Source organism: Hevea brasiliensis, chromosome 1 (assembly GCF_030052815.1).
Source record: "Hevea brasiliensis isolate MT/VB/25A 57/8 chromosome 1, ASM3005281v1, whole genome shotgun sequence".
Classification (NCBI taxonomy): Eukaryota; Viridiplantae; Streptophyta; class Magnoliopsida; order Malpighiales; family Euphorbiaceae; genus Hevea; species Hevea brasiliensis.
In genome coordinates this window covers 2214242-2241616 of record NC_079493.1, presented here as the reverse complement: position 1 = coordinate 2241616, position 27375 = coordinate 2214242, and the positions used below count along the sequence as shown (strand labels likewise).

Genomic DNA, 27375 nt, shown 5'->3' with positions numbered 1-27375 from the left:
AATTGTCAACATTGTCCCAATAATTTTATATTTTAGAAAAATAAATAATAATAATTTTCCATTTAAATATATTAAATTTTATAATTTTATATACTGAAATTCATTTTTTTAACAAAGTTTGAATATCATTCCAAGAGAAAAAAAAAAAAAAAGAACTAACTGATCTGGAGGATTTGACATCCATCCTGGACTAATCTTTCCCAATCTAACAGCATTTGCCATCCAATGAGCACTCAAATTAGCATTTCTAGATACATTTTTAATAGAGATTAAAGGATAGACTGCTAACATCATCCGACAATCCTGCATGATAGCCTCAAGATCCCAAGGACAAGAAAGGGAGGAGGAGAACAACAACTGAAACAGCTGAAGAGCATCACTATTAATCACACATGGCATGAACCCTCTTCTGGAAGCTAAAAGAATTGCTTCCCTCAAAGCCATCCCTTCCGTAGTAGCTGGCGACAAGGCAACAAAAGCAGATGCACAACCATCAACCAAAAAATCACTCCTATTCCTAACAAGGATTCCATAGCCAGCGTTACCCATGTTCTGCTCAAAGGAAGCATCCACCGAAATAATAGTCTTCTTGAACAGAGGGAAACCTTGTCAACACATTTCGATCTGAATCCGACGAAGACGGAATTTGTGGAGGGGTTTTGAGCTGTCCCTCCTCAAAGTCTTCATGGACCCTTTTAATTGTCTTCTATGGATCTGGCTGAACTCCATCAAAGATAGCTGCATTACGAGTTTTCCATCTATGCCAACAAAGATAACAAGCCATCTTACAAATACATTGAAAATATTAGAAAAAGAATTTCAAACATTACAAGTAAAATCTTATAATAGAAGTTTTTTTTTACTTTCAAATATATTTGGTGTGGTGAGCAACTATGGTGAATAGTCTCATAATAACTGTAGAAAGAATAAACATAAAAATAAATAAAATAATTATGGTGAATAGTCTCATACTTTCTTCTGCTGCTCAGGACTAGAATAGGGAGATCTTTGGGAGCATTCGTAAACAAAAAGTCAGATTACTGAGACGCATTGCAGGAGCCGAAAGGGCTCTGGAGAAGCATCCTAATTCTCAGTACTTGTTGGATGTTGAAACTTCTCTTAAGCTTGAGTTGGAAACAGTATTGATTCAAGAGGAGTTATTTTGGTTTCAGAATTCTATTGCTGATTAAAATAATAATGAGGACAAAAACATAAAATATTTTCATTCCAAGGCAATAAACAGGCAGAGGAGATATAAAATTGAGACCTTGCAAAAAGAGGCAGGTAACTAGTGTGCTTCAGCTGATCAACCTAAACGTCTGGCAGTCTGATGCAAACTAAAACAGAATTGAACTAGAAAGGGAAGAAAAGACAAAAGAATTACAGGAAGAGAAGAGATTTGCAGAGAAGAATGCAAGAATTCATTCATAGCAGCTCCCATTACAAGTCTCTAGAGTTCTTTTATACATCAGTTTGGAATAACAGCCCTAAAGCGTAACAACCAACACCAATCAACATTAGACACCTTTAAATACCTCCCCCTTAAGTTTCCTTGTCCTTAAGGAAAACTGAAAACAAATTCTAATGCCCTAAGAAATCTCTGCTAAAGGAAGTTGAACACCAATCAACATTAGACACCTATCAATACCTCCCCCTTAAGTTTCCTGTTCCTTAAGGAAAACTGAAAACAAATTCTAATGCCTAAGAAATCTCTGCTAAAGGAAGTTGAATTTTGAAGAGAGAAAAAAAAAATTTTTTTTCTAGCACAACTCCTTCATCTTGCATTTGATCTTGTTCAACTGCCTAATGGAATGATTTAATATTGATTTCATCTTGCATCAAATCTTGCCAAAAAAAACCCTTCAGCATATAATCTAGATAAACATTCTCCAAAATCCAATTTGATGCCTTAGGAAAATAGTACTCACCAGTATCTTGAAGCATGTATATTTCAAAATATCGTTCATAACAATCCATGGCACCCATTTCAATACCAACAAATGAATCTAAAACATTCTTCAACAAATGAAAACTGCTATCAACTGCATAATTGTGAGATGAGAAACTATTTACCAATTCTTTCCCCTCATAGGCACCTCTAATTAATCCAGCTATATCATGGATATCCAAGAAAGTTGAAACCTCACTTTTTCGCTTATCCAATTGGTAAAGCCCCTTGCATCTCTTATTAATGATATTAACCTAAACCAAAAGCATGGGCATAGTTGCATGATCTTCCATCTTTAAAAAATTTTGATCATCCGAAAGTGATATTTGAAGCAAAGAAAAGGTTGAATTCTCAGAATCTTTGTCTTCTTCATCCCATTTAGAACATTCAGGAGGCTGCAAGATTGGTGGGCATTCTTGTTGAACATTGCCATTGACAACTGTTGACAACCAGTCTTGTTGAACAGTATCATCAATGGCAGAAACATTTTCTTGGATTTCTTGCAATTCTTCATTATTTTCATCAATGTAAATGGTGCCTTATCACAATTATGGCTAGAGGTAAATTGCTCATCACACCACAAGCACAAGCCCTTACACCTTCTATCATTCAATTCTGATAAGTTCTTTGTAACTGGGAAAGGAACATAATCCATGGTAGAAATTTGGTGTGATCCAATGGGTGAAATTTAGAGATAGAATGAGAAAAATGTAGATGAATCATAATGGATGGTTTCGTAACCAAGAAAAGAAGAGAGAGAACAAAAAATTTTAAGAACAGGGGAGAGGGCTAGGTTCAATAATGGAGGAGGAGGAAGCAAATACAGAGGAAAGAATCAATAGAATGATGAGTTACAGTTTTGGAAAAGAAAGAATTAGCGAGAGAAGAAGGAAGAACTGAGAGAGAGAAAAGAAAGCCTAGAGATATTATTCCATCGTTTGCCATGGCCGAGGATCAGGAGCTCTGATACCATTGATGCAAACTAAAACAAAATTGAACTAGAAAGGATAGAAAACATAGAAGAATTACAGGTAGAGAAGAGATTTGCAGAGAAGAATGCAAGAATTCATTCATAACAGCTCCCTTTATATGTCTCTCAGAGCTCTTCTATAGATCAGTTTAGAATAACCGCCCTAAAGCTTAACAACAAACACCAATCAATATTAGACACGTATCACAGTCTCTTTCTTTGGGTCTGTTTACCTTGAGCCCGTTCAGGATCGTATAAGCTTCTCCTCCAGGAATCTCTTCCCTACTCTATCTTCCTTCTATATAGAGTTTATGTGCAAAACTCCTGACCTGTTGGATGTCAAACAAGCTGTTTGTAGCATGGATCCTCACAAAGCTCTGGCTTCAGATGGTCTGTCTCCCATTTTCTTTTAGAAGTTTTGGGGCAAAGTGTCCAGTGAGATTCTTAAATTGGTAAGGGGCGCCTGGTCGAGTGGGAGTTTTCTGCCAAACTTTAATACAACCAACTTGGTGCTTATTCCCAAGGCAGAGGCCCCTGAGACGATGAACCAATTCCGGCCCATAAGTCTTTATAATGTGATATAAAAAGAGTTGTCTAAGGTTATTGATATCATTTTATCTAAATCTTTTAATTTTTAACAATTTAATTAAAATTTTTATTTTTTTTATTTAATTTATTTCTCCCTCGTTCTCCTCTCTCTCTCTCTCTCTCTCTCTCTCTCTCTCTCTCTCTCTCTCTCAGAGATGAGGCTGAGGTGATGACTTCAGTCTGATTCGTGGTGATGGCTTCAGTCTGATTTCCACATTGTTATGCACACCCGGTAACAATAGCTCACCATCATATGTCACTACTTTACGCTTCTTTGCTGCTTCTCAGTGTTCCTACCAGTGCTTCAAATGATGACACGATCTGAAAGAAGACTTGGACATGATTAATGTCATCAAATGCAATGAAATTTTCTCTGGTCTTCCTTTGATTGTTATAGAATCAAAACATGCCAACATACGTATTCTCTGATTTGCACGATTTGTTCAAAGTGAACTGTGCTCATGCAGATTTTCACTCTCTTTAACTTCCAAGTTCCAGATTCCAATTACCGTATTTTGGTTAGAACTTGAATGTATAAACTTTTCTCCAAGTTGTCAATTCAAGACCCATTAAAATTTGGTTCAAGGGAAGGATATCCAAAAGAAGGTACTGATTGAGAAACCCTTCAAGAATCCAAATGACGTTGCAAAATATAATTGTTTTTTGGTTTTGCAACATTTTTTAATATACATTCTTGAAAGATTATGGTAGTGAGCAATCATATGGAAGATGGATACTGGCTTACCAGGTCTAAATATGGCTTGGATGACTTAGGGAAAGATGAGTGGAATAAATGGCGCAGGGGTGACGAATATTTACCAGAAATGAGTCGGAGATTCTTCTCTCTAATGTGTTGGCAATGGTGATTCTCTTCATCTTTTGTGATGCTGACTAGAGTGGTTTCTCTCCCCTGAAAGATTGCCTTCCTAATTACAATTTTCAAGTTTTACTTTATATTTTCATAAAAAAATTTAAAATATATTATATTAAAATATTCTCATAATTTTATATTATTTATAACAATTATTAATTAATGTAAATTAAATATTAAAATAGAATTTTAATAAAATTGTGTTATATATATATATATATATATATATATATATATATATATATATATATATATATATATATATATATTTTATAAGTATTAAAATTTTCTTATCAACTAATTATTGTAAACTTATTAAAATATTTTTATATATTTATATTATTTATGAAATATATTAATTAACGTAACTTAAATAACAAAAAAATAAAATTCTAATGAAACTGTAAAAAAAAACATAGAAATAGTTTTTCACAACTTTTATTTTTTTTATAATTTTATTTTTCTTACATTCTTATAAATTATATAAAAATCTAATTCCTACACTTAAATTTAAATTAATTTATTAAAATATTTAATTTATAAATATTGCAAATTTCAAATTTTACTTTTTATTTTGCACAGAATTTTTAAAAATATAATATATTATTATAATTATTAGAGTTTTTTTATATTTTTATTTTTTTTAGCATTGGAGTAGAGTTATGCACTATATTTATTATTCTAAACTAAATAAAAAAATAAAATAAATAAAAATTATATTCAAAAAATTGATATTATAATAACCAAAATACATCGAATTAAATTTATTCTCTCTATTCCACTCCACTAAGATAAGCTTACTTTTCTTTTTGCATTGATTAAAAAAATATAATTAATATTAAAAAATATTACTTATATAATTAAAGCCATAATAATTTTAAATATTTTCTCAATATACCTCCACTGTTTTATTAAAAATTATTCTCTCCATTTGTTTTTACCTATTAAATTTAAAATTTTCTTTTATTAAATATTATCTATCGTATTTAAAAAATTCAATGAGTATTAATAATTTTTTTTTTAATTATAATATATATATATATATTATAATGAATTTTATATAAATTTTATTTTAGATAAAAATGAGTTTAATAATTTTTTATATATGTTATTTTTTATAAATTATTAAAAAAAAAAGACAAATGTAGGCGAAAAGTTGATTTTGAGATACGCTTTTCCTCAATTAAAAAAAATAGTAAATATAAAGCAAAAGCAAAAACAAAAATTTAGTTGCGGAACATGTTGATTTTATACTTTCATTTATCTCTTCTCATCTCATTTTAAATAATTTCTCAATTTGTTGAATTTTAAAACATTTTTATTCTATTTTTATAAACATCAATTTTTATATTTTATAATTTAAAATAAAATATTATTAATTTTGATATTACTAAAATAATGTTTAATTTGACTTACAAGTCAATTAAATTTATTTATAAATAAAAAATTATAAATAAATTTATATTTGATTAATAAGAAGTAAATAATTTTACTTTATGATTTATCTATTTATTTTAAAATTATATTTTAGTATTTACTATGAGATCAATAAAAATTAATTATTATTCTCGTAACTTTTAATTCTGATTAATATTATTTAAATATTTAAAAGATAATATATTTTTATCTATTAATATTTATATTTTTTGAAAGATTAAATATTAATATTAAGAATTTAAATTAATAATTATTATCTTAAAAATTAAAATATATAAAAAATAATTTTTAATTTTTTTATTTTTTTTATCAAACACACTATAAGTGAACAATAATAATCACAAAACCCTATAATATATTTTTTTATTATTTTAATGAATTAAATCTCTTTTAATTATTTTTTAATTAAATATTTAAATTATTTAAAAAATAATTTTAAATAAATTTATTAAATAATTAATTATTTATTTTAAAATTAATTTATAAATTAAAAATATATTTTAAATCAAAATGAAAGGAAAGTAACCACTGAATCAAACATCCTCCAATTCTTCGTATTATCTTTATATTTATATAAAAAATAAATAATTATAAAATTTTAAATTTGAAAATAAATTAAATATCTCTCTTTGTGCATATAGACTATTATTTTGTCCCAATGTACATAACAGTTTAATATTTTTTTTCTATATATTTTACAGCTTTTCAGACCAATCATTCTCAACCAACTCAGGGACCTAGTCACGTGACCACAAAAAATCCTTAGCCTCTACCCGTAGTAGACCCCACTACAGGGCATTAAAATTCCCATCCACTGTTGCCTCCAGGCGGAAAAATCCAGCTGTACTCCATAAAGTTAGATTACATGCAAGCGCGTCCACGTGGGAAACGAACAGCTGCACTAGCTGACAGAATTGGCTCCGTGTTCCACAAATCGTGTCCATCCACGTACCCTCTTCTTATTGTTCCAAAATTCTCACTGTCCTACGCGACCTATCCAGCTTCTGTGCCAGGGCGTCAAGCACCTGCCACGTCGCGTCTCCTTCTTTTATCTCATTGTTGAAAAGTAGGGCCCGCGTCACTGCTGGGTCCCAGAGGTTTTTCTGGATAATTGACAAATTAGAGGCCGCCACGTGTTCAAGAATCCTCCCCAGCTTTGCCACGTCCTTTTCCGCAACCGTGAGGGATATCTCCGGCCAAGGAACAGCGGTAGGGAAAGGCAACTGGATACCATCGGCTATTATTACCGGCACGCAACCCAACGCTACGGATTCGACCAGTCTTGGACTCCATGGGGCCCACCCCAATGGACATAAACAAAACACCGACCGTACTATCTCTGACTGGTAACCGGCAAATCTGTGTCTCTGCAAGTAAAACCTCCGGTCGGCGTTGAATTTCCTCCATATCTCCGTCCTAACCTTCCTACAACACCCAAAGAAAAAGAACCCAAAAATGGAATTGACCAAAATGGATAATGCAAGCAATCCATTGATGAAAATGGTTGATAAAAGAGTTTGAATTGATTACTTGCTGTAAAATCGTCCACTAACGTTCTTGGGGTGAACTTCCATCTTGCCCCTGAAGAACACCCAAATGTCTCGCCGGCCGTTCAACGGAGCTTTTTGAAGGGTCAACCGTACACTTTCCGGAGAGACATAAGGTGGAATCACCACGTTCTCTACGTCTTGACAAGGGTGGTCATATTTGACGCCAAAAGTCTGTAATATGATCGAATTCTTCAAGAACTTTGGTATCCCATCCTCCATAGCCCTCCCCTCCTTCAAAAACACCAAAACTCAAGAATGAAAAACCAATATAAAAGAAAAGAAAAAAAAAATTAACTTGATTTGCGTAGTTTTTATACCAGAGTGTGGAAACAAGAGCCAAAATCGTGAGAGGCAACAAAGACATGGTCAGCTCCCTGTGAGCGGTTCCAGAAAGGGAAGTTGGTGGAAATAAGGTTGATGGCGGAAGAGAGGAGAGACCTGGCGTGACCAATTGCAGGGAAGCCATTAACGGTGCTGAAATTGCAGGACACGTAGACAGGGACAAAGAAAAAATCAGCTTCATAAGGGTCAAATGTCCGGACATCATCGCTGTTTGATAGTGCTCTGTGAATAGCTACCTCCGAAGCAAACAAATGGTTGCTGCATCTCTCGTTGGCTAGCCACTTCGTGTTGTATTTCGGGGGCAATTCGTAGATATATATCTTCAAATCCTTCAATAAACCTATATAGAAAAACGGAAGGTGAAAATTTGAAAAATGTGAAGAATAATGATCATATATATGAGTATATACCTTGATTGTTCTTGGGGTGTTGAAGAAATGTGGAGTTGGTGGATTCAAAGAGGACACGAGAAACTATAGTGGATTTGGAGAAGTATTCAGTCTTGTACATAGGAATAGGCTTGTGGGTAATGAAGTAAGAGCTGAAGAAATAAAGAGACAAAGAAACCCAAAGAAGCCATTTGTAGTATTTGAAAAAGAGATTGCTGCTTTTCTCTTGCTGTGCTTGAAGCCTTCCATGTCTGTGTACAAGCTTCATTTTTACATAGAATCCCCTGTTGTTCTTGATAAGTGGTCTCTTAAACTCCACCATTTCTCCAATTTAACATGAAAAAGAAAATTGTTTCTTTTACTAACAGTTGAAATGGGTCTTTCGTTTTTGGTTGGGAAATGAAGTGGAGATGAAGAAATCAGTGATAGGAGATGTGGGTTTGTTAGTATTTCGTTTTTGCACCTAATTAAAAAAAAAAAAATCACAAAGACCGGATAATGTTGTTGCTTTCTTGTTGAATCTCTTTCTTCTGTTCAGTTCTGGTTATTTCAAGAATAAACAAAAGAAAGAAAACCAAAACAAAAAAACAGAGAGACAGAGAATCAGACGGAGAGAGAGGTGGGATTGCAGAAGGTCACATGGTGGCGGAGCAGAACAAAACTCGGCGAAGGTCTTGGTTTCTAAGTTCGGTGCTTGTTCACGGGTTACAAAACTCAAAAGCGATTGATATATCCTCACTCAGTACACAAATTAAAAAAAAAAATCAATATTACAAAATGAAAATTTATTAATTTATATTAATATATTTTAATTGATTTGAACTTCTTCGACTTGAGTGATCAGGATTGTCTGACCTTCACTATTAATTTTAGTTGAGTGACAAAAATAAATGTACTTCAATTTTTATATGAATTAAAAAATATAATTAATATGTTTTCAAAAATTATATATAATTAAAATAATAATTTTTATTTTATATAATTTTTTCTTAATATATTTTTTATTATATATTAAATAAAAAATATAATTTAATTAATATTTCTTTTGTTGACTTTATATCTTATAAAATAATTAAATTAAAGTAAACATTGAGTATACCATTTAGGTTGAATGGAAGTGACAAGTCTGTTGGTGGGTCTTAATGAAGTAATTAACAGTAAACACTGACGCATTTATGGATCCGAAGAAGATGAAAACGGCAGATCTGATTTGATGGACGGTTGAGATTGGAGGAGGATGAACGAAAGGTCAAATGGTATAGGTGCGGTTCTTAAATGTGGGAGGTACTTGTAGCCATGTAAACAAAAGATAATTAAAGGCTTGCACTTGATTCCAATTCCTTGTTCCGCAAACGCAAATGGTAATAAAAGGACCAAAGCAAACTAGGCTGATATTGATTAAGAAATGGTTCCTCTAATTAAAAGTCGGAAACTTTGGACCCTGGATGGCTTAAAACAAGAAAGATTTTCATGTTTATTTGCAGAATGTGATGGAAAATGCTAAGCATATATATTAAAGAATCTTGACTAGTAAATTTGGTCTATATAAAAGATACGTTTATTATAAGCTTGATTTTATATGGTCATAAAATTAATAATCATGTGTTTTGATAATGTTATTGGAATTTTCATTTTAAATTAAGAATCTGATTAATTGAATTATTAAGTTTAGATGTTAAGGTCGAGACTATTGAATTATAAATCTTATATTAAGAAAGTATAAAAATAAAATGATAAATATAAGTTATTATATTGTAATATTGATTTAGATAATCATTTTAATGTATAAAGTAATTTAACCATTTATTTGAATTTAAATTAAAATAAATAAATATGTAAGTTGCTCAATAATCTCTTTGAATTTAAAAAAATAAGATATTATTCTATTAGCGGTACTTATTTTTTTTTTATTTATAAATTTGTAAGCCTATTTCTAAAATAAAATATGATTATTGGTAGGAAACAAAAGCAATATTAGATATGCTCATAAGCATTTATCAAACACAAAGTTACTTTTTTTTTTTCCCTGTAAATTAGAGAACATTAAATCTTCATTCAAGACAAAGTTGCTTGTATGAGTAACTAAGCCTAAGCCACACCCACATATCATGTCTTTTAAATGCTTTTTGAGATATGTTGTGAGTGTGGTTAAGTTTGTAGGAATGAGTACTGTTCGGTTTGAATTGAATAAATCAAACTAAATAATTTTAATTTAGTAATTTAGTTTGGTTTAATTTTAGATTTTAAAAATTTTAATTATTTTGATTTGATTCTGTTTTAGAGTGAAAAATAAAAAGTTTGAATCGAACCAAATTAAATTACTTTATTGATTTTTAAATTGTTTTATTTTTCTAAATAATTTATATTATATATATATATATAGTTTAATTTCATTGATTAATAATTATTAGGTTCAAATCAACATCAAAATCAAAGTAAATAACTTGAAAATTAAATATAAATAAAAAAATAAATTTAAAACCTAAAAATCAATTGTATCCCAAAAATGGATGCATCCACTAAAAATTCAAACTGGGATTGGAGTTGCATTATCAAGAAATCATGCACTTTAGAGGTCCCACCATCAAATTAGCTTGAGGGGTTCAAAAATCAATTCATAAATCATTCTTGATGATGATGATTATTATTATTACTGCATCTTTTAAGCAAGTTAAAATGGATAGAAGTTGTTTAGTTGGGTAGTAGTAAACTCATAATGGATGTAATTATTGAGGCTTTCTATGGAGGTTTTGATATGAGTATCCTTATCATGGTGGTTGTCTTGGGTACTGTAATTATAACCTTTCACTCTTTTTTTGGTTGGCTTTAGTTAGACAGAGTCTGATCTTAATTAGACCATGTAGAGCTATTCTTGGTAAGATTTAATTAAATAAGACAAAATATAAATGAAGCTATTGATTTTGAAGAGGAAGAAGAATGAAGATTCCGCCTATGCAAGGTCTGGATTTGCAGAGGCTACTACTGAACCGTGAAGAAAGAGGTGGGTTTGCAAAGCAGAGGGGCGACCCATTTCAATTATTCTTCTATGTAGGGAAAGAGGGGGCAGGGGCAAAAATATAAGGAACATGAAAAGCCTCCTACTAAGTCATTTGGTATTGTTCTATCCATCTTAGAATTGCAGGGTGGAAAAGGAGTTTTTTGGGATTAAATTCACTCGTTGAGGTGGGTCCTTTTGGACATCTCTAGGGCCATAGGACAAATAAAGGAAGAACATGAAGGTCCATTGCTCTATTATTTTGATTATGTTCTTGTGGCACATAAGCACAAAACAAAATACATCAAGTCAAGTCCTTGTTAAAAAATAGTTACCCAATTATTTATGCGAATTCCAGTATGGGACTGTACCATACATACCCTTGATGTTATGTGGGGGTCCCCATCAAGAGGACCTTGAATCTGAAAAAGACACGGACACTTTCTGGGCATTGTCCCTACTGTTTTGAAGTGTGAGCCGTCCAGGCACATGGTACAAAGAGAGGGAGAGAGATAAACTAGTGGGAATGCATTATTTAGCTATAATCAATAATTAATAATCAAATTATATTATGAAATTTGACCATTTTAATAAAAATAAATTTAATTTAATTTTTAATTAATAATAATAAAAATTTTCATTATGAGTTATAGTTCAGCTATTTTTAATTTGGTAATTGAAATAATTAAATTTTAATTAATTAATATATTAATTATAATTTTATTAATATTATATAAATTATAATTATTATTTTTATGACTTTATAATAATATTTAATTTATAATTATTATCTTATTAATATTAAATTATATTTATTTTTTTATAAATAAAAAATAATATAAATATATTTTTATTAATATTTTATTAAATAATTAATAATATAAAATAAATATATTTTTTCTAGTTAATTTGATTATAATCGATAACTAATAGGATATTTTTTGTTTTAATTAATTTTATTTTTTTTTTAATTTTAATTTAATTAATATTTTTAAAATTAATTAATAATTTAATTAATTAAAAATTTACTTCAATTTGACTCCGTTGTCCGAAGGCCGACCGCTAGATGAACTATTTGTAAAAGAATTGGTGCAAAGTTGCCTTTCTGTGAGAGGTAACAAAAGATAAGCACATTTGGCATGTCTGCATGTGCACTTGATAGGGAATTGAATGTTTTGAAATGCAGCCAATGCATCAAAACTTGCAGTCCATCTACAATTTATTGGTCTGAAATTATACTATCAAGGATCAACTTGTTGAAGATTCAGGTGAAGGACATTATGAGCATTGTTGGGTTTGTAGTTCTTATAACTCTTTCAATTTCAAATGCCTCAACTTTGTGAGATTGAATTCAGTTCTGTTAATAATGGAATGATTCTTGTTGTTGCTGTCTTCACCAATAATCCTTTCCTCTTCTTCCACCGCTATTGTCTTTTCCATGTTTTTACAAGATATATAAAAATCATTTTTAAATAATGAATTTCCAATCTATATATATGAAAAATTACTATTTAATTCATATATTTTAATAAAAATAATTATTTGATTCATATATTTTAAAAAATATATTATTTAGTTATTGTATTTTGCTCTCATAAAACTATTTAATACCTCATCAAATTTTATATTATTCATACTATTTAAACTATTATATAGTCTCTCTATTTTAAAAAAATTAATTAGCTGATGTCTATATTTTGAAAAATACTACTATTTAGTCCTTCTATTTTAATGAAACTAATTAGTTGATTTATATATTTTAAAAAATATAATAGCTTGAAAAATATATTATTAGATAAAAATAGAAATTTTACAATTTGTAGACTAAATCTGAATTTATATTTATTTTTTATATTTTCAATTCATTTGACATTATTTTTATGTTTTATCTACTGAAAAATAATTTTTCTTGATTACTTATAAATTTAAGAAAACTGATTAATTTTTTGTATAAATAATTTTTACTGTTTTTATCGACAGATGAAAATAAAAAGAGAATGAAGGAGGGAAGGGTGCATATACAAAGGGGAATAAACATGAAGATAAATAAATAAGAAAATATAGAGGATAAATAAGAGAATATAAGAGAGAAATAAGGGAGAGATAATTAGAATAGTTTATGTATAAAAAATAATTATGGGATTAAATAATTAATGAAATCAAATTATAAAGACAAACTAATCTATTTTTTTAAAATATAGAGACTAATTAATTATATTTACTAAAATAGAGAGACTAAATAGTAGTTTGACCAATATTGATGAACAGAAAAATTGATGAAAGAATTAAACAGTTTAATTAAAGTAAAATATATGGACTAAATAATATATTTTTTAAAATAAATAAATTAAATAGTTAATTTCGTTAAAATATAGAAATTAACTAGTAGTTGATCTATATATATATATAATAATTATTTAATATTATACATTTATGTGTCACATTTTAATGTAAAATAATTTATTTTTATTATAATTTATCTATGTATAATTTGTATAAAATATAAATTGTTATAGAATATTTAATAATTAAAAAATATATGATAAAACTAAATAATAATAAAATTTTAAAATTGTAGTTGAACTCATAAAATAAATAATTTTTTAATTGATAAATTTTAATTTTTATATATTTTTTATATAAATAAAATATTCATAGATTGATAATCATATTCCAAAAATATTAATATATTAAAAAAGTCCATTAAAATAAAATAAAAAAATAATAATACGTAAAAATGGCGTATTGTTGGACCTCTCTACCGGGTCGGGCCTAATTAAAGGCTTGTGATCCTAGAAGGCTTGGGTGACTTGGCCAACATGATTTAACTATCACTTTATTTTTTTAATGAAAAATTTACGATTTAATCTTTGAATTTTACTACGTAATATATTTTAATATTAAATTTAAAAAAATTAATCATTTAATTTTTAAATTTTATATTATATTATACTTTTAATGTTTAAATTTTTTAAAATTAATTATTTAATCTTTAAATTTTATACTATATCACATTTTAATTCATTCAATTTTAATGTATATAATAATTAAGTCTTTCTGTCAATAAATAAAATTATTTTAAACATTAAATTATAAGAATTAAATTATTTTATATATTAAAATTAAATGACTAAATAACTTATTTTTCAAAATTTATAGACTAAAATATAATATAATGCAAAACTCAATGACTAAATAATTAATTTCTTAAAATTTAGGAATTGAAGTATAATACTAGATAAAATTCAGATATCAAATTGTAAGTTTCCCTTTTAAACAGAGGATTGGAGAGTGAAGACTTTAACTTAATTTACTAAATAAGTAATAATGTAATATATATTTTACTACTGAATCATGTCAAATTAAATAATAATAATAATAATAATAATAATAATAATAATAATAATAATAATAAATTGAAAAGAAATGGTTAGGCATATTTTTATATAGTAGGCAAATTGATAAAGATGCACATAAATACATGATATTTTTGAGAAAAAAAAATTAAAATTGAGTATTTTTTTAAATAGATTGAAATTTAAAAAAATTAAAGAGGGGATTGTAACACCCCTAATTTTTAAATTTATTATTATGTGGGTAAATATTAATATTTTATTTTATTTAAATTTTAGGAAATTATTTGATATTTTTCGGATTTTAGAAATTGGGGTTGATTTTCCGAAAATATAAAACTTTGATGATTTTTAAAAATTAATTTAAAGATCAAGTGGCAAAACTAAAAATATATTTGGATTCAACGAATTTTTCTGAGTTTTCTAGAATTTTTTCGAAATTTTTGAGCTTCGTTTCCGGTCCTAAGGCACAGTAAAAATTTAAAATTTTGTATTTTGAATCGGACCTGCAGAATCGAATTGGACTGGATCGGACTAGTCGAATCGGACTGGCTATTTCCTTTTCTTCTTCTTTCGCACGCGCGCCCGACACTCCCTCTTGCTCTCCCGTTTTCTCTCTCCTCCTCTAGCCGCACCGCCGCCAACCCAGCCTTCCCAGCTCACCGACGTGCCACCCCAGCCTCTCCCCGCCGCTAGCCGAAGCTCTAAGCCGCCAAAAAAGTCGCGCGAAACCTTCCCTTCGCGCAGAGCGCCGTTTTGCCTTCCCGGCCAAAATTCGGCCAATCTGGCCATCAATCGGACCGGGCTTGTATCAAAACTCTTCTGCACCTCGAGAGCTTTCCATAGACACCAAGAACATCAAAATCCATAAAACGGTTTGCCCAATTTTTGTCCCGAAAGTTTTAACCCATTTCGATTTTTAGGCTAAATTTCTCGCAAACCGTGAATCCCACGAGAAAATCGAGAGTACCGGAGTGCTCCACTCCTCGAGAGTTTTGCGGTAATACCAATTTCAAAATTTTCTGACACCGTTTTTCGGTGGATTCCGCGAAACTTCGTAGTATTTTTTTGAGCACTAAATAAACTTAGAAAATTCTGTAAAAATTATATACTAACCTCCATGTTGTGGGCTTCGTGTAGGTATCTTCAATTTGCGGAATTTCAATGATTGTCCGAGTCTGTAAATTTTAGACCGAGCAAACAAGCTACCGAAAAAGTCTTGGAATTGGGTCGAGATTTTAGCTACCCCATCGTTGTTATTCGTCCCAAGCACGTTCCCGGGGTCAGAATTGGCATAGGTAAACCCAAACCTTACTTTTTCTTAATTATTTAGTGCTTGAATTGGATTAAAATCCATAGAATATTCATGGTAGTTTAGAAAATTATAATTCTTTTTGCATTAGCTTAGTAATATTGCTAAGGACCGCGGGGTAAAGTTTTAGAATTTTTAGGGCTCATTTGGGTAATTTTTGCAAAAGGGTTAATTATAATGACTAAACTGTAATTTTTCATATTATGATTGTTGACTGTTTGGATGGGCCTAGGAGGGGTTATGTAATGTGATTGAGTTATGGATGTGTGATTTGTAGATATAGAAATGCATTTTGAGTCATTTTGCAGGTTGGGTAGGTCCTAGGTATAGGGGAGACTCTGTCAGATTTTCGATACGACTTATGACATATTTAGTCTTTTCTTAGTTTTTATTGGGTTCAATATATTAAATAATTATAATAAAATTATCAGGTGAGTCGGGACAGCCTTCCTCCTCCACTCAGCCGCCACAGTGACTTCGGTTAAGTCTATGAGTAAAATATTAATTTTAATTATAATTTCGATATTATTATATGTTCAAGCATCTATGCATCACTTATAAATATGTATTTGTGTAGTTAAATACTAGGCATGTTTTATATTGCATTCATAATTGTTGAAGTGCCATGGACGTTGTTTGTGGTAATTTGGAGCAGTGTGTGTGCATGGCGTGCGTGTGGTATGGTATTGGATATGGACAGAACGGGTAGACACGGCTTGAGAGACACTCGCTGGAACCCGGTTCTTCGAGATAAACACGGCTTGAGAGACACTCGCTGGGACCTCGCATTTGGTTTATTAAGCGAAAGTCCAGCTTGAGAGACACTCGCTGGCAGAGGTTGGATTAAAATGGCTGTATAGGGGATCAGCTCCCATATATGTATTGTTTGACAGCATTGGGTGTATGAGTGCTCCAAGTTGCCTTTTTGCTGATTGTGGTATGAATTATATGAAAATATTGACGATGTTGCATTTCACTCCACATGGTGCATTAGCTTTTATATAGTTATAGAGATTATGGTTAAAATTGATATTTTACTCTCTGAGTCGAACGCTCACTCCTATTCATCTATTTTTCCATGTTACAGGAGGATTATTGTTGTGGCTAACCTGCTCTTCTTCTTCGCAGGTCCATTGATAGTAATTAATGTATTATGTATAATTGAGTTAAATTTTTAGACTCCGTATGTATTAGAAACACTTATTTTATTTTGGGCCTATATTATAAAAGTTATGTTGGACCTGTAAGAATTATTAACTGCATGCATGATGGGATTGGACGAGGGAAATGAGCTCCCATTTGAGTTATGATAGTTTGATTATGTGGAGGGTGAGTTGAGCTCCCCAATTTATCATATATTGTGTTTACAGGTCAGGCGAATCAAAAACTCTCCGTTAAATGGTTCATTTTATGGCTGAACTCTCTCCGGTTGAATTCTTGAAATTGGGCCCAAACGGGCCTTAGAGTTGGGTTGAAGAATAATTAGGCTTACTGCTTACTATAGGCCTCGGCGACTTTAGGTTGGCCCAGGTCCTAGTGCCGGTCCGGCCTATAGGTTGCGTCGTGAAGGGATTCAAAAGTAGAGCTACATTTTATGATTTAAAATTTTATGAATTTTGTCATGAGACGTTTAAATTTATGTTTCCATCATTCATATAAGAGTGTATCTAATATAAATTCTGACTCTGTATAAGAATAAATATAATAATAATTAAATTAAATATTTATATTAAAATTTATATAAAATTAATTAAAAAATATACAATAAATAAATAAATATAAATATAAATATAAATATAAATATTTAATAATTTCTAAATTCACTTTTGTAAAAACTCGACATGATGACAATAGACTAGCTCATGAACTTGCTCGAGCAGCTGTTCATATGCCTTGATCGCTTAACTAAATGGCACTTGGCCCTCAATTTATCCACGTACAACCCTCTCATATATAGCAAATAGACAAATGCAGGTAAAATTAATCATTAGTAGGGATAATCATTCCTTATTAATTAAGATTCAATTACGTTAGAAATCATTTTAAGCAGTGATCTAAATGCATTAAGTTTGAAGATATCCCAAATCATAAATATGGAAAAAAAAAAAGTTCAGATCCTAGGAAAACAAAGTCTTTGTGCTTGAATCTTGATCAACCGAGTATCAAAACTGTCAAACAAAATACCATAGGCAGTTGAAAGAAAAGAAAATGAAAGAAGACATCTCATCCACTAATTACAGATTTACAGGGTTAATTTCCATCTCATTAACGCCCATGTAACTTGCTTACATGGTTTCACCGCACACCAGTTTTGGGTTGTGCAATTTATGGTTTTGGATTAAGTTCTGTAGAAAAGTTGGCTCCTATAGCTCTCTATAAAGCAGATTTCTTTGAGTTCAAAATGAGGACAAACAGATCAATAATAAAGAGTTGTCAAAGCTTTTTTTTTTTCTGTTGGGAGAGACATTGACATCAAAACTAAGAGAAGAAAAACCCATCTCATCTCACCTGCCATTTCTCTTAATTTTTCCTTTCCCTCTAACACCCCCCATTAGTATATTTACTTTAGGCATGTTGGGCAATCATCAATTAATGCAGGGTCTTCATTTTCATGTTGGGTATGCCATGAAAATTTAATCCCATCACCACCCCAAGTTTCTTGCAGAATTGCTTAATCTTTTGTTGACGATTTGACACACTTTCCTATCCAAGTAAGGTCTCATTTCCCTCTGTTCTTTGTCCATTTCTGTTTACAATTCTGCAAGTCCGTTTTTAGGAGGAAAAAGAAAGGGTCTGTTTTTAGTTTCTTTGTTCTTTTTCTTTTACTATAGGCTTATCCTAGAAGAAGACCAAAAAAATGGGTGAGACATGGCGATTTGCAGTGCACGTGTTAAATGGGAGATGGTTTTCAGTTTTTGCCTCCTTCATAATCATGGCTGGAGCTGGTGCAACATATCTGTTTGGAACTTACTCTAAAGATATAAAAGCCACTATTGGGTATGACCAAAAAGCTCCGAATCTTATAGGTTTCGTCAAGGATCTTGGTGCCAATGTTGGGGTCCTTGCTGGCCTTATAGCTGAAGCAACACCAACATGGTTTGTGCTTTTCACAGGTTCTGCGATGAATTTTGTTGGGTATTTCATGATTTGGCTGGCTGTGACTGGCAAGGTAGCCAAGCCTAGAATTTGGCATATGTGTCTTTATATTTGCATAGGAGCCAATTCCCAAAATTTTGCCACTACAGGAGCTCTTGTCACTTGTGTCAAGAATTTCCCAGAAAGTAGAGGTGTTATGTTGGTTCTTTTGAAGGGTTTTGTTGGGCTAAGTGGAGCTATCTTTGCCCAACTTTACCTAGCCATCTATGGAAATGATTCCAAGTCCCTCATTCTTCTCATTGCTTGGTTTCCTGCTGCTCTTTCTGTGGTTTATGTGTACACAATTAGAACAATGAAAACTGAGAGACAACCTAATGAGCTCAGAGTCTTTTACCATTTCCTCTATGTCTCAATTGTGCTAGCATTGTTTCTCATGGCCATGAGTATACTCGAAAAAATCATTAGTTTCTCCAAAGGAGCCTATGCAGCAAGTGCTACTGTGGTTTGTTTAATTCTTTTTACACCTCTCCTGATTGCCATTATAGAAGAATGGGTTCAATGGAACCTCAAGAAAAAGGAAGCAATGAAGCCTCCTACTGAACTAACCATACAGAAGCCAAGGGAAATTGCATCAGAGGATGAGGGATCAGTGAAATCTAGTGCCTCAAAAGAGAAAAAAGACAAAGCTGAAAGATCTTGCTTCCTTACTATATTTGACAAGCCAGAGAGAGATGAAGAATACACAATCTTACAAGCACTTCTTAGCATTGACATGCTAATCCTATTTGCTGCAACATTTTGTGGGTTTGGTACAAGCTTAACAGCAGTGGACAACTTGGGTCAAATTGGTGAATCACTAGGATATCCAACAAAAACAGTGAATTCCTTTGTTTCCCTAGTGAGTATATGGAACTACTTTGGCAGGGTCTTCTCTGGATTTGTCTCTGAAAACATGCTTATCAAGTACAAAACCCCTAGGCCATTGATGATGACCTTTGTCCTGCTATCCTGCATAGGCCACCTTATCATTGCCTTCCCTTTCCCTAATTCAGTGTATGTAGCCTCAGTGATAATGGGATTCTCATTTGGTGCACAATTGCCTTTGCTTTTCGCCATAATTTCTGAGCTATTTGGCCTCAAGTACCACTCCATATTGTTCAACTGCGGCCAATTGGCAAGTCCTCTTGGGTCATATATACTGAATGTGCAGGTCACTAGAATTTTGTATGGCAATGAGGCAACCAAAGAGCTAAAAGCTAAGGGTTTGGATAGATCAGCAGTGAAGGAATTGGTCTGCATTGGAGTTGAATGTTACAAAAAACCATTTATAATTTTGTCTTCTGCTGCTTTATTTGGTGCTCTCATTTTACTGATTTTGGTAGTGAGGACAAGGAAGTTTTACAGTGGTGATATACACAAGAAATTCAGAGAGAGACAAGGATTTTGCTGATGAGACCAAGACAGGGTTTTGACCGTGTGGGTTTTGGGCCTTTCCTTTGGGCTTTGTTTTCTGGGCTGAGTTCCATCTCTGTAATGGGCCTTGGACCAGTCTCGTTTCTGTACTTCTTTCTCAAGAATGAAATCCTCGTTGGAAAACCACGCTCACTTTCGCGCTTCTCTCTCAAAATTTAGCTGCCAGAGGAACACACTGCGTATATATAAAAGAAAGCGATTGCTTAGAGAGAGTGATGGTGATCATGGACGATCCTCTTGATTTCGAATCTGAAGACCCACTTCTTAGTTCCCCTGTTATTAATCAGAAAAGGTTTCTCCTTCAACTGGAATTGTACCCTTTTTATCTTTTTATTATAATTATGTTTATTCTGTCATTTAATGCTTATTGTTCAAAATCCTTAGGATTTTTATCTTGTTTTTACTGCATTGAAGTGTCTATTTATTATCTTTAAGCAATCAAATTTCAGCATACCATTTAAATCTCATCTGGGTAGTTAGGGTTTTGATTTTTGAACATTGCTAGTTTTGCACTAATATAGCCTTCATTGCTAATGTTCTTTTTCCCCCTTTAATTTTCCTCAAATTTTTATAAGGTTCAATAAAACCATTTTGTAATGACTTTTTTTCCTTGTTAAGCATTAGAAGTTTTGAAGTTGATTGAACTTTCTTCACTTGTTTCCCTGTCAAACCTTAGGAATCGATTGGGATATGAAGGATCCATTAGGTCGATGAAATTTCAGGCAAATCTGGTTGTTTGACTTACCCCTTGTTTGGATGATGGTTTCCATAGTTTATGGTAATGCTACTTGTTTGTGAATTGTTCCTAGAGAATGGTGGTTTTGGGTTGTCGAGTTATGGTTCTTTAATATGATTTTACCACATATTTTCAAACCACAAAATCGGTAATTTTAGATGGTTTAAAATTTTTGCATTCTAATTTTATACTTATACAATTTATAAAATTCCAATTATCCCTGTCTCTCATCCTCCATCTCTCTCGGAACAAAAAACTTTAATCTCTCACGTAGGCTAGTCCTCTATCGTCTCTCACATTAGGTCTTCCACAGCCCCTACTCAAACTTTGGTAAGTCTACAAATACGCTTCAATACCTCATCTTTACTCTTGCTCTAGCTGCCAATTTTGGGTGTAGGTATAATCTAAACTCATCAAAAGTGTGAGTTTTTATTGGTAATTATTTTTTTTTATTTCTGTTTGATCATTGAGTTTGGTTTTCTGATTCTTTTATTACCTGGCTCTAGAATCTATTTTCTTGTTTGTTGGTGAGTGATTTCATTTTGTATATCTAGGTTGTTTAGTCTATTTTGTCAATTGAGTAATCAACACCGAATTCTTTGGTTCTGGGAAAAATTCATCGTTTTTTAAACAGTGCAAGCAAAGTTTAAAATAACTCTTTATATATTTAAAATAGCAATAAGGGTATTTTAGTAATTTTCATATTTATTATATCATATCATACCATCTAAACAAACAAGAAAAGGTTATTAAACCATTCTGTACCATACTATCTTTCCAAACATGTTAATAATAAAAACCATACGATACAATATAGTATAGTATGATATTATACATTAATAAACCAAACTGCACTCAATCCAAATATAGTGTTAAATTTAAGTTTTGCTTGGTTAGTGTAAAATCCTGTGTTATAATGTATTATGCTTCTATTCTGAAGCAGGAAGAAAGTTATTGGCTTGGATGATCTTTTGACTGATTACTATAAGGAGAAAAGCAAAGTGATTGAGAGGGAGTCTAAACGAGCAAAGGCTAAGAAGAATTACAATTCTGATGAAGATGACAATGGCAAAGAAGCTTTACTATCAAGAAAAATTAATGAGTGCCACAATCAGGTATTATAAGCTTCCCCATTATTTTTTTTTTAAGAGGCATTCTGTTTATAATTGAGTTTATAATGTATTTGTTGTAGATGAGAGAAATGAGTGGTGAGGAAGAGATCTCCACATGGGGTGTACAGGTTTTTGGAAATCAGGTCATTTTCTGATGACTGCTGTACTACTGTCTCTTTTATCTTTTGTGTAGTACAATTCATTTCTTAGGTAACTGACGGTAATTCATCATCACTTAGCTTTTCCTTGTGAATTGCAGAAACCCCCACCGCCTCTTGTTTTTCCTGAGCTTGGAAGTTGCTCCTTATTGCAGTCTTTTATGAGCAATAAACACCACACTTTGATCGAACTGAGTACAGAAAATGGTAGTTATTTTATTTTACTATGGTTTACTTGCCTTCCTAATTCCTATTAGAGTCATTACCTAGATATGGTCATACCAGAGTGGGGGCATGAATGAGGAATTTCTAGCTAGTCCTACTACTCATTCAGTGTTTTCCTACTCAACAGTATTTTTTTCCTCACCAGACGTGCTCTTTCTCCCTTTTTGTTCCCAATATTGATATGAATTTGCTGTTCTATACTAGAAATTTGAAATAAGTTTCTGATTAAATATTTGTCTACCAATCTCTTTGAAATGTTCTGACAGGGGACAATTTTCTAGAAGGATTATTGGTAAATGGCTGGCTCTCAAAATTGGTTTCTGCACATTGTCATGTAGAAAAATTGATAGCCAAATGGACTTTTAATTTGAGTGAGTGTATCTTTTAGTCCTGTTTTGTCCATTTTGTAGTTAGATGCTGGCTGTGTTCTCATGATCTCATCCTATGGTCTTTTAGTGTTATATTCATCAAAAGAAGAGTTGAGGACATCTGCATGTGACTTCTGGTGGATCATTCTTTCTCCTGATAATAAGGTGAACTGTGAACGTCTATACTTTTAGTGATTGGATAGAGATTTCAGTTATGCCATATGCTTCCAATTTAACTCTGATGTTTCCTTTCTTGTTGGGATATTGTGAATCATCATGGTTTTCTGTCATTGTGCTTGATCAGGCGGAGAAGCTGCCTGTTAGAATTGAGTGGTTTCCTAGCTACTCTGATTTTCAAAGAGCTCTTGAAATATATGGATTTCTATTTGATTTTTCATCACATCCAAAATTGTTAAATATGGGTATGTTCTCTTACCTCATCAATGTTCCTCCTATATCATAAACGAAATGCATTTTATTAACTGGCAATATCAATTTGTTTTTTCCTGTGGTAGAACAAGATGTCTAGCTCCTTTTTTGTTTTGCTCATGGAAGGTAGGACTTTTAGGATAATAAGATGAATAATGCTAATAACAGAAATGCTCTCTTCCCGTATGTAATTATGTTGCTCTGGTGAAGCCTGTATGTCTGCTATATTTGGGGTGCACGATGCATTTGCTTTTCTGCATATTTTTCTTTCTTCATTTTATTTTTTTCCTTTTGATTTCTCTTACTTTCTCTACCATGTCACCTTCCAAATTTCCATTTCAAATTTCAGTGGACTGGGCTTGAGTATTATTTATAGTGAAGTGAACAAGCATTTTAATGAACTACTTTTGTGTAATATTATCAGTTTATCACGTTTCCTTTGAATGTGTGCATGACAGTTGTTAATGTTAGACCTACATATCCAGACCCAATGCAGAATTACAATGAGCAGTTGCTGCCTGAAATGCTATCTGCTCTGCACATGTGTTAATTGTGATGAATATGGCTAAATTAGTTGTACAGAAGATTTTGTTGATTAATTAGTATGATATAATGCCCTTTTGCAGTCAAAGAAACTCGATTGTATTGTGTTATAATTTGAGGAACATTCATATTTATCGCTTTACTTTGTCTTACCATTATTTCTTTCCTACTTCATGCTGTTTTGGGCATTGAATGTTGTGATATCGAATGTACACTTGTTGCCTCTGGTGCTTTTTACTGAAACTGAATTAGATTGCAGGAGGTCATTGAGTGAAAAGACAGATTTTTCCATTCAGATTTGTGGTATTAGTAAATTGGTATTCTTAAATAGATGTGGTTTTCCGACTCATATGGTGCGGTAAACATCTCTTTCAGATTCTAGTGGAAGAGGACCACCTAACAATATTAGAGGCTGGATTAAATTCACTTCTGCTTGTTGTCTTGTGAGGTATGTGACAGATTTGAATATAAATTACTCTTAGCTTCCATTGTAAGAATTGTTGTGTTCACTTGTAACTTGTAAGATGAAGTCTATAAATGCTACTAACTTGATTGATTATTGCTGATCTTTTTAGATTAACACAGTCATATTTTTCTTTGCAGGAGCAAACAATCTATCTTTTCAACTTCAGAAGCTGAAGAATTGGTTAAATTCCTTATTTGTCTGTCTTTAGATCGCCAGCTTCAAGGTTTGCAGGTGCTTTTGAATAAATGCATGCAATCAGCTATCAGTTACTTCACAGATGAGGAATGGAGTACCAGCTGTGAAAAAATAGCAAGAACTCTTGCTTGCAGGTAGTTGCTGTTTAGTTTTATTTTATTTTATTTTATTTTTTTTTTTTGTTCATTGTCTCATCACTTTAAATACGCCATTATTGGGGATATGGGATTAGTGCTCATCATATTTATTGATAAGATAAATTGATTTCCATATCTTTACATTCTGTGGTTTTTCTTCCATTTATTTATGTTATAACAGTTTGCTGAATGTAAATAGCTGTAGTTATTCTTCTTGCATGCTCTTTTTGTGGGAAATTTTCTGTGCAACACTGTAAATGTAAGACTGCAATTTTTTTGAGCACTCCTCTGGTTGGTGTGTGTATTTCTTTTCCTTAAATTAATCATTTTTTAAGGCCAGAAATTATTCCATGATGTCTGCATGCTTCTTAATCTTTTACACGCAAATAAATAAACTCTACCACACTTGCAATTTTATTGTGGCCTTGATCAATGCAATCATTGAACATGATTGGTAAATTTGGCATTCATAAGAATAAGCGAAGGGTAATATCCAATAAATTGCCTTTGAACAATTATTTTCTTAATTCCTTTGTCTTACGTTAAGCATTATTGATTATGTGCAGAATCCCCATGGATTTGAACTGCTTGCGATCTGTGGAGTGCATTTCAGGAGTAGGTACTCGTAGTAATCACCTCAGAAGTGCGGTTTCTTATCAGATTCTGCTTGTTTGTTTTAATAGTGAGGTAGCTTGTGTTCATTTTCCATTGGTTCATATCTTTAGAACCTGTTGAGCAATTTTCTGCATCTGCAATTATTTTGCACACAATCAAAACAATTATTTTGAACAATTATCTTTTTGGCGACTTCTACCATTATCTGCATCTGCAAATTTCTTTTCTCTCTGTGTCCAGCCTCAGTTTGCTTCTTTTTGATTGAATTATGTATTACCAGTTATATCAGTTATTGCGTTTTACACTTTTCTTGATTAAATGCATCACACAATCTCATTGATTAGGAATACAGGTGCCTTAATTTTTTGATTATCCTAGATTCAATGGCATTTTGTAAAGTCTGATTACTTTTGTCAAATAAAACAACTTTTGACTAATTGAACGAGTTTACTGTTTTTTATTTCTAACTCTAGTTGTCTGGCCAAAGTAAAGTTTATCTTACCAGTATCACTTTTGCTATGGTCCTCAGGCCACTGATGAAGTAGAGATCCTGAACTTGCTCATCTCAATTAATGTGAAAGACAAAAATTGTGATTTTTTCAAGATGTATATTTACCTGGTTTTGACGGAGAATTGGCTCTTGTCCAATCCGATGTTGGAACATAAGCCAGTCATCTATGAAATGTGGGGTGTTTATCTGCGAAACTGTTCTTGCCAAATCAATGGCACAGATTTGAGGCCTTATGCATCAAAGGTATGCGGCTAAACGTTGCTGTGTCTATGCACCTGAGGTGGTTTTCATTGACAAAGTTCTTTATACATTTCAGGTTCGTACCAAAGCTTCATATCTTCTACATGGTACCTCCAAGAAATAATCATTGCAAAGTACGTGTTCTTAACCAGCCAAGAAAATAAAGTGCATTCTTATGATCTATTTATTATGTTTAGATTCTTCATTCATATCTATGTTAAGCACCTCTCTGTGTGCAAGTTTTAAAAGGAAAGTAAGGGATAGACGCTGGGTTGTAGCCTTGTAGGGGAAATAAAATGGCTTCTAACTGGTAACAATCAACTCCTGTATCCACCGGTTTGTCTAGCTCCTGGAAAAGTTGTCAAGTTCGCGTCACCCATTATATGTAAGTAATTATAATTTTTAAAACCCAATTTCTCCAAGTTTTGTGGCACATCAACAATTTCTGGCCTTATGGGTGGTCAAAAACTGTTCATGGTAGCATCAGTAGTCCTTCTCTCTCTCAAAGAAAAGGTTTCGATGGTGTTACAGTCAGATGCCTACTGCATTTGCAATTAGTCATGATCTCATTTCATGTTTTGCATTATTCTCACTGCTATTTGAAAAAAGTATTGAGATTTATAAGCTGCTCCTTCAGTTCAATTAGCAGCATTTTATGTTTGCAGGGCAACTCAGTGTAAATGAATTTGAGGCCACAAAACAAGAGATGATGGAGGTAAGGTTGCAGAAAGCAACCTTCTTTTGAGTTGTATAGGTGTAAGAGCAACTATTTTAGCACTAAACTGGGGCGCTGGTACAAGTAAGGCAACCTCACTTCTCTGGACCCTCAAGTTACTCTTTTTTGGTTGTGATATGGCATGGAGGGCTGATGGCAAATGTGCTGTTTAGACTTTGGTATTCATTCTTTATCTCAAGATAATTTTTATTTCAAATCAGGGCAATGATTGAATAGTGATTGGTTGCTTCAGAGAAAGTGCTCCAAATAGTAAAGATGATGAATGTACAGGCTTGCTTGCAACTGCATTGCATGTACTTGTTCTCTTAAGGTCTTGAGAGATGCACAACTTATTTGAAATATGAGGATATTGATTCTTCAGGAAATAGTAATATCTTCTCAGCCATTCATTATCTTGAGCCATGTAGTGGATGGTGCAACCATAATAATTCCACCTGCTTATTTCAAGCAATTATTTTGGGTAGAAATCTTAACAAAGTTAATAACAGGAGACCATCTAAATCATATTAGTTTTTTTTTTTTAATTTTTTTTAAGATAAAAGATGATATAGAATAGACTAAATTATAATTTAGTTGCTCA

General features: G+C 31.9%; 3 protein-coding genes and 1 long non-coding RNA gene across 7 annotated transcripts; 2 read left to right on the top strand and 2 right to left on the bottom strand.

The window, feature by feature from the left end:
* Positions 1-149: 149 nt before the first annotated feature.
* LOC131174441 (uncharacterized) lies at positions 150-3089 on the bottom strand. The gene is made up of 2 exons (XR_009144748.1): positions 973-3089; positions 150-758 (listed from the first exon to the last, which is right to left on the bottom strand). It is a non-coding gene; the product is annotated as an uncharacterized LOC131174441 (long non-coding RNA).
* A 3336-nt stretch (positions 3090-6425) lies between these two features.
* On the bottom strand, positions 6426-8824 carry LOC110634095 (probable glucuronoxylan glucuronosyltransferase IRX7). The gene is made up of 4 exons (XM_021782998.2): positions 8117-8824; positions 7682-8046; positions 7345-7595; positions 6426-7239 (listed from the first exon to the last, which is right to left on the bottom strand). Exons 1-4 carry the CDS (start codon positions 8415-8417, stop codon positions 6774-6776), a joined length of 1383 nt encoding a protein of 460 aa, XP_021638690.1. The 5' UTR covers positions 8418-8824; the 3' UTR covers positions 6426-6773.
* A 9194-nt stretch (positions 8825-18018) lies between these two features.
* LOC110657788 (protein NUCLEAR FUSION DEFECTIVE 4-like) lies at positions 18019-20617 on the top strand. The gene is made up of 2 exons (XM_058137575.1): positions 18019-18466; positions 18587-20617. Exon 2 carries the CDS (start codon positions 18613-18615, stop codon positions 20299-20301), a length of 1689 nt encoding a protein of 562 aa, XP_057993558.1. The 5' UTR covers positions 18019-18466; positions 18587-18612; the 3' UTR covers positions 20302-20617.
* Positions 20369-26991, top strand: LOC110657789 (uncharacterized). Of its 4 annotated transcripts, XR_002495438.2 has the most exons (14): positions 20369-20616; positions 22001-22175; positions 22253-22315; positions 22432-22537; positions 22822-22926; positions 23012-23088; positions 23228-23345; positions 24271-24343; positions 24499-24690; positions 25260-25380; positions 25838-26062; positions 26136-26193; positions 26338-26444; positions 26725-26991. XR_002495438.2 is itself a non-coding variant. In XM_021815151.2 (13 exons), the coding sequence occupies exons 1-12, from the start codon at positions 20540-20542 to the stop codon at positions 26181-26183; spliced, it is 1380 nt and encodes a 459-aa protein (XP_021670843.2). In that variant the 5' UTR covers positions 20369-20539; the 3' UTR covers positions 26184-26193; positions 26725-26991. The 4 variants fall into 4 exon arrangements, 3 of the variants coding, with proteins under 3 accessions (XP_021670843.2, XP_057993682.1, XP_021670844.2); XM_021815151.2 differs by lacking the exon at positions 26338-26444; XM_021815152.2 differs by lacking the exon at positions 26338-26444 and having other exon boundaries at positions 20373-20616; positions 22004-22175.
* Positions 26992-27375: the final 384 nt, after the last annotated feature.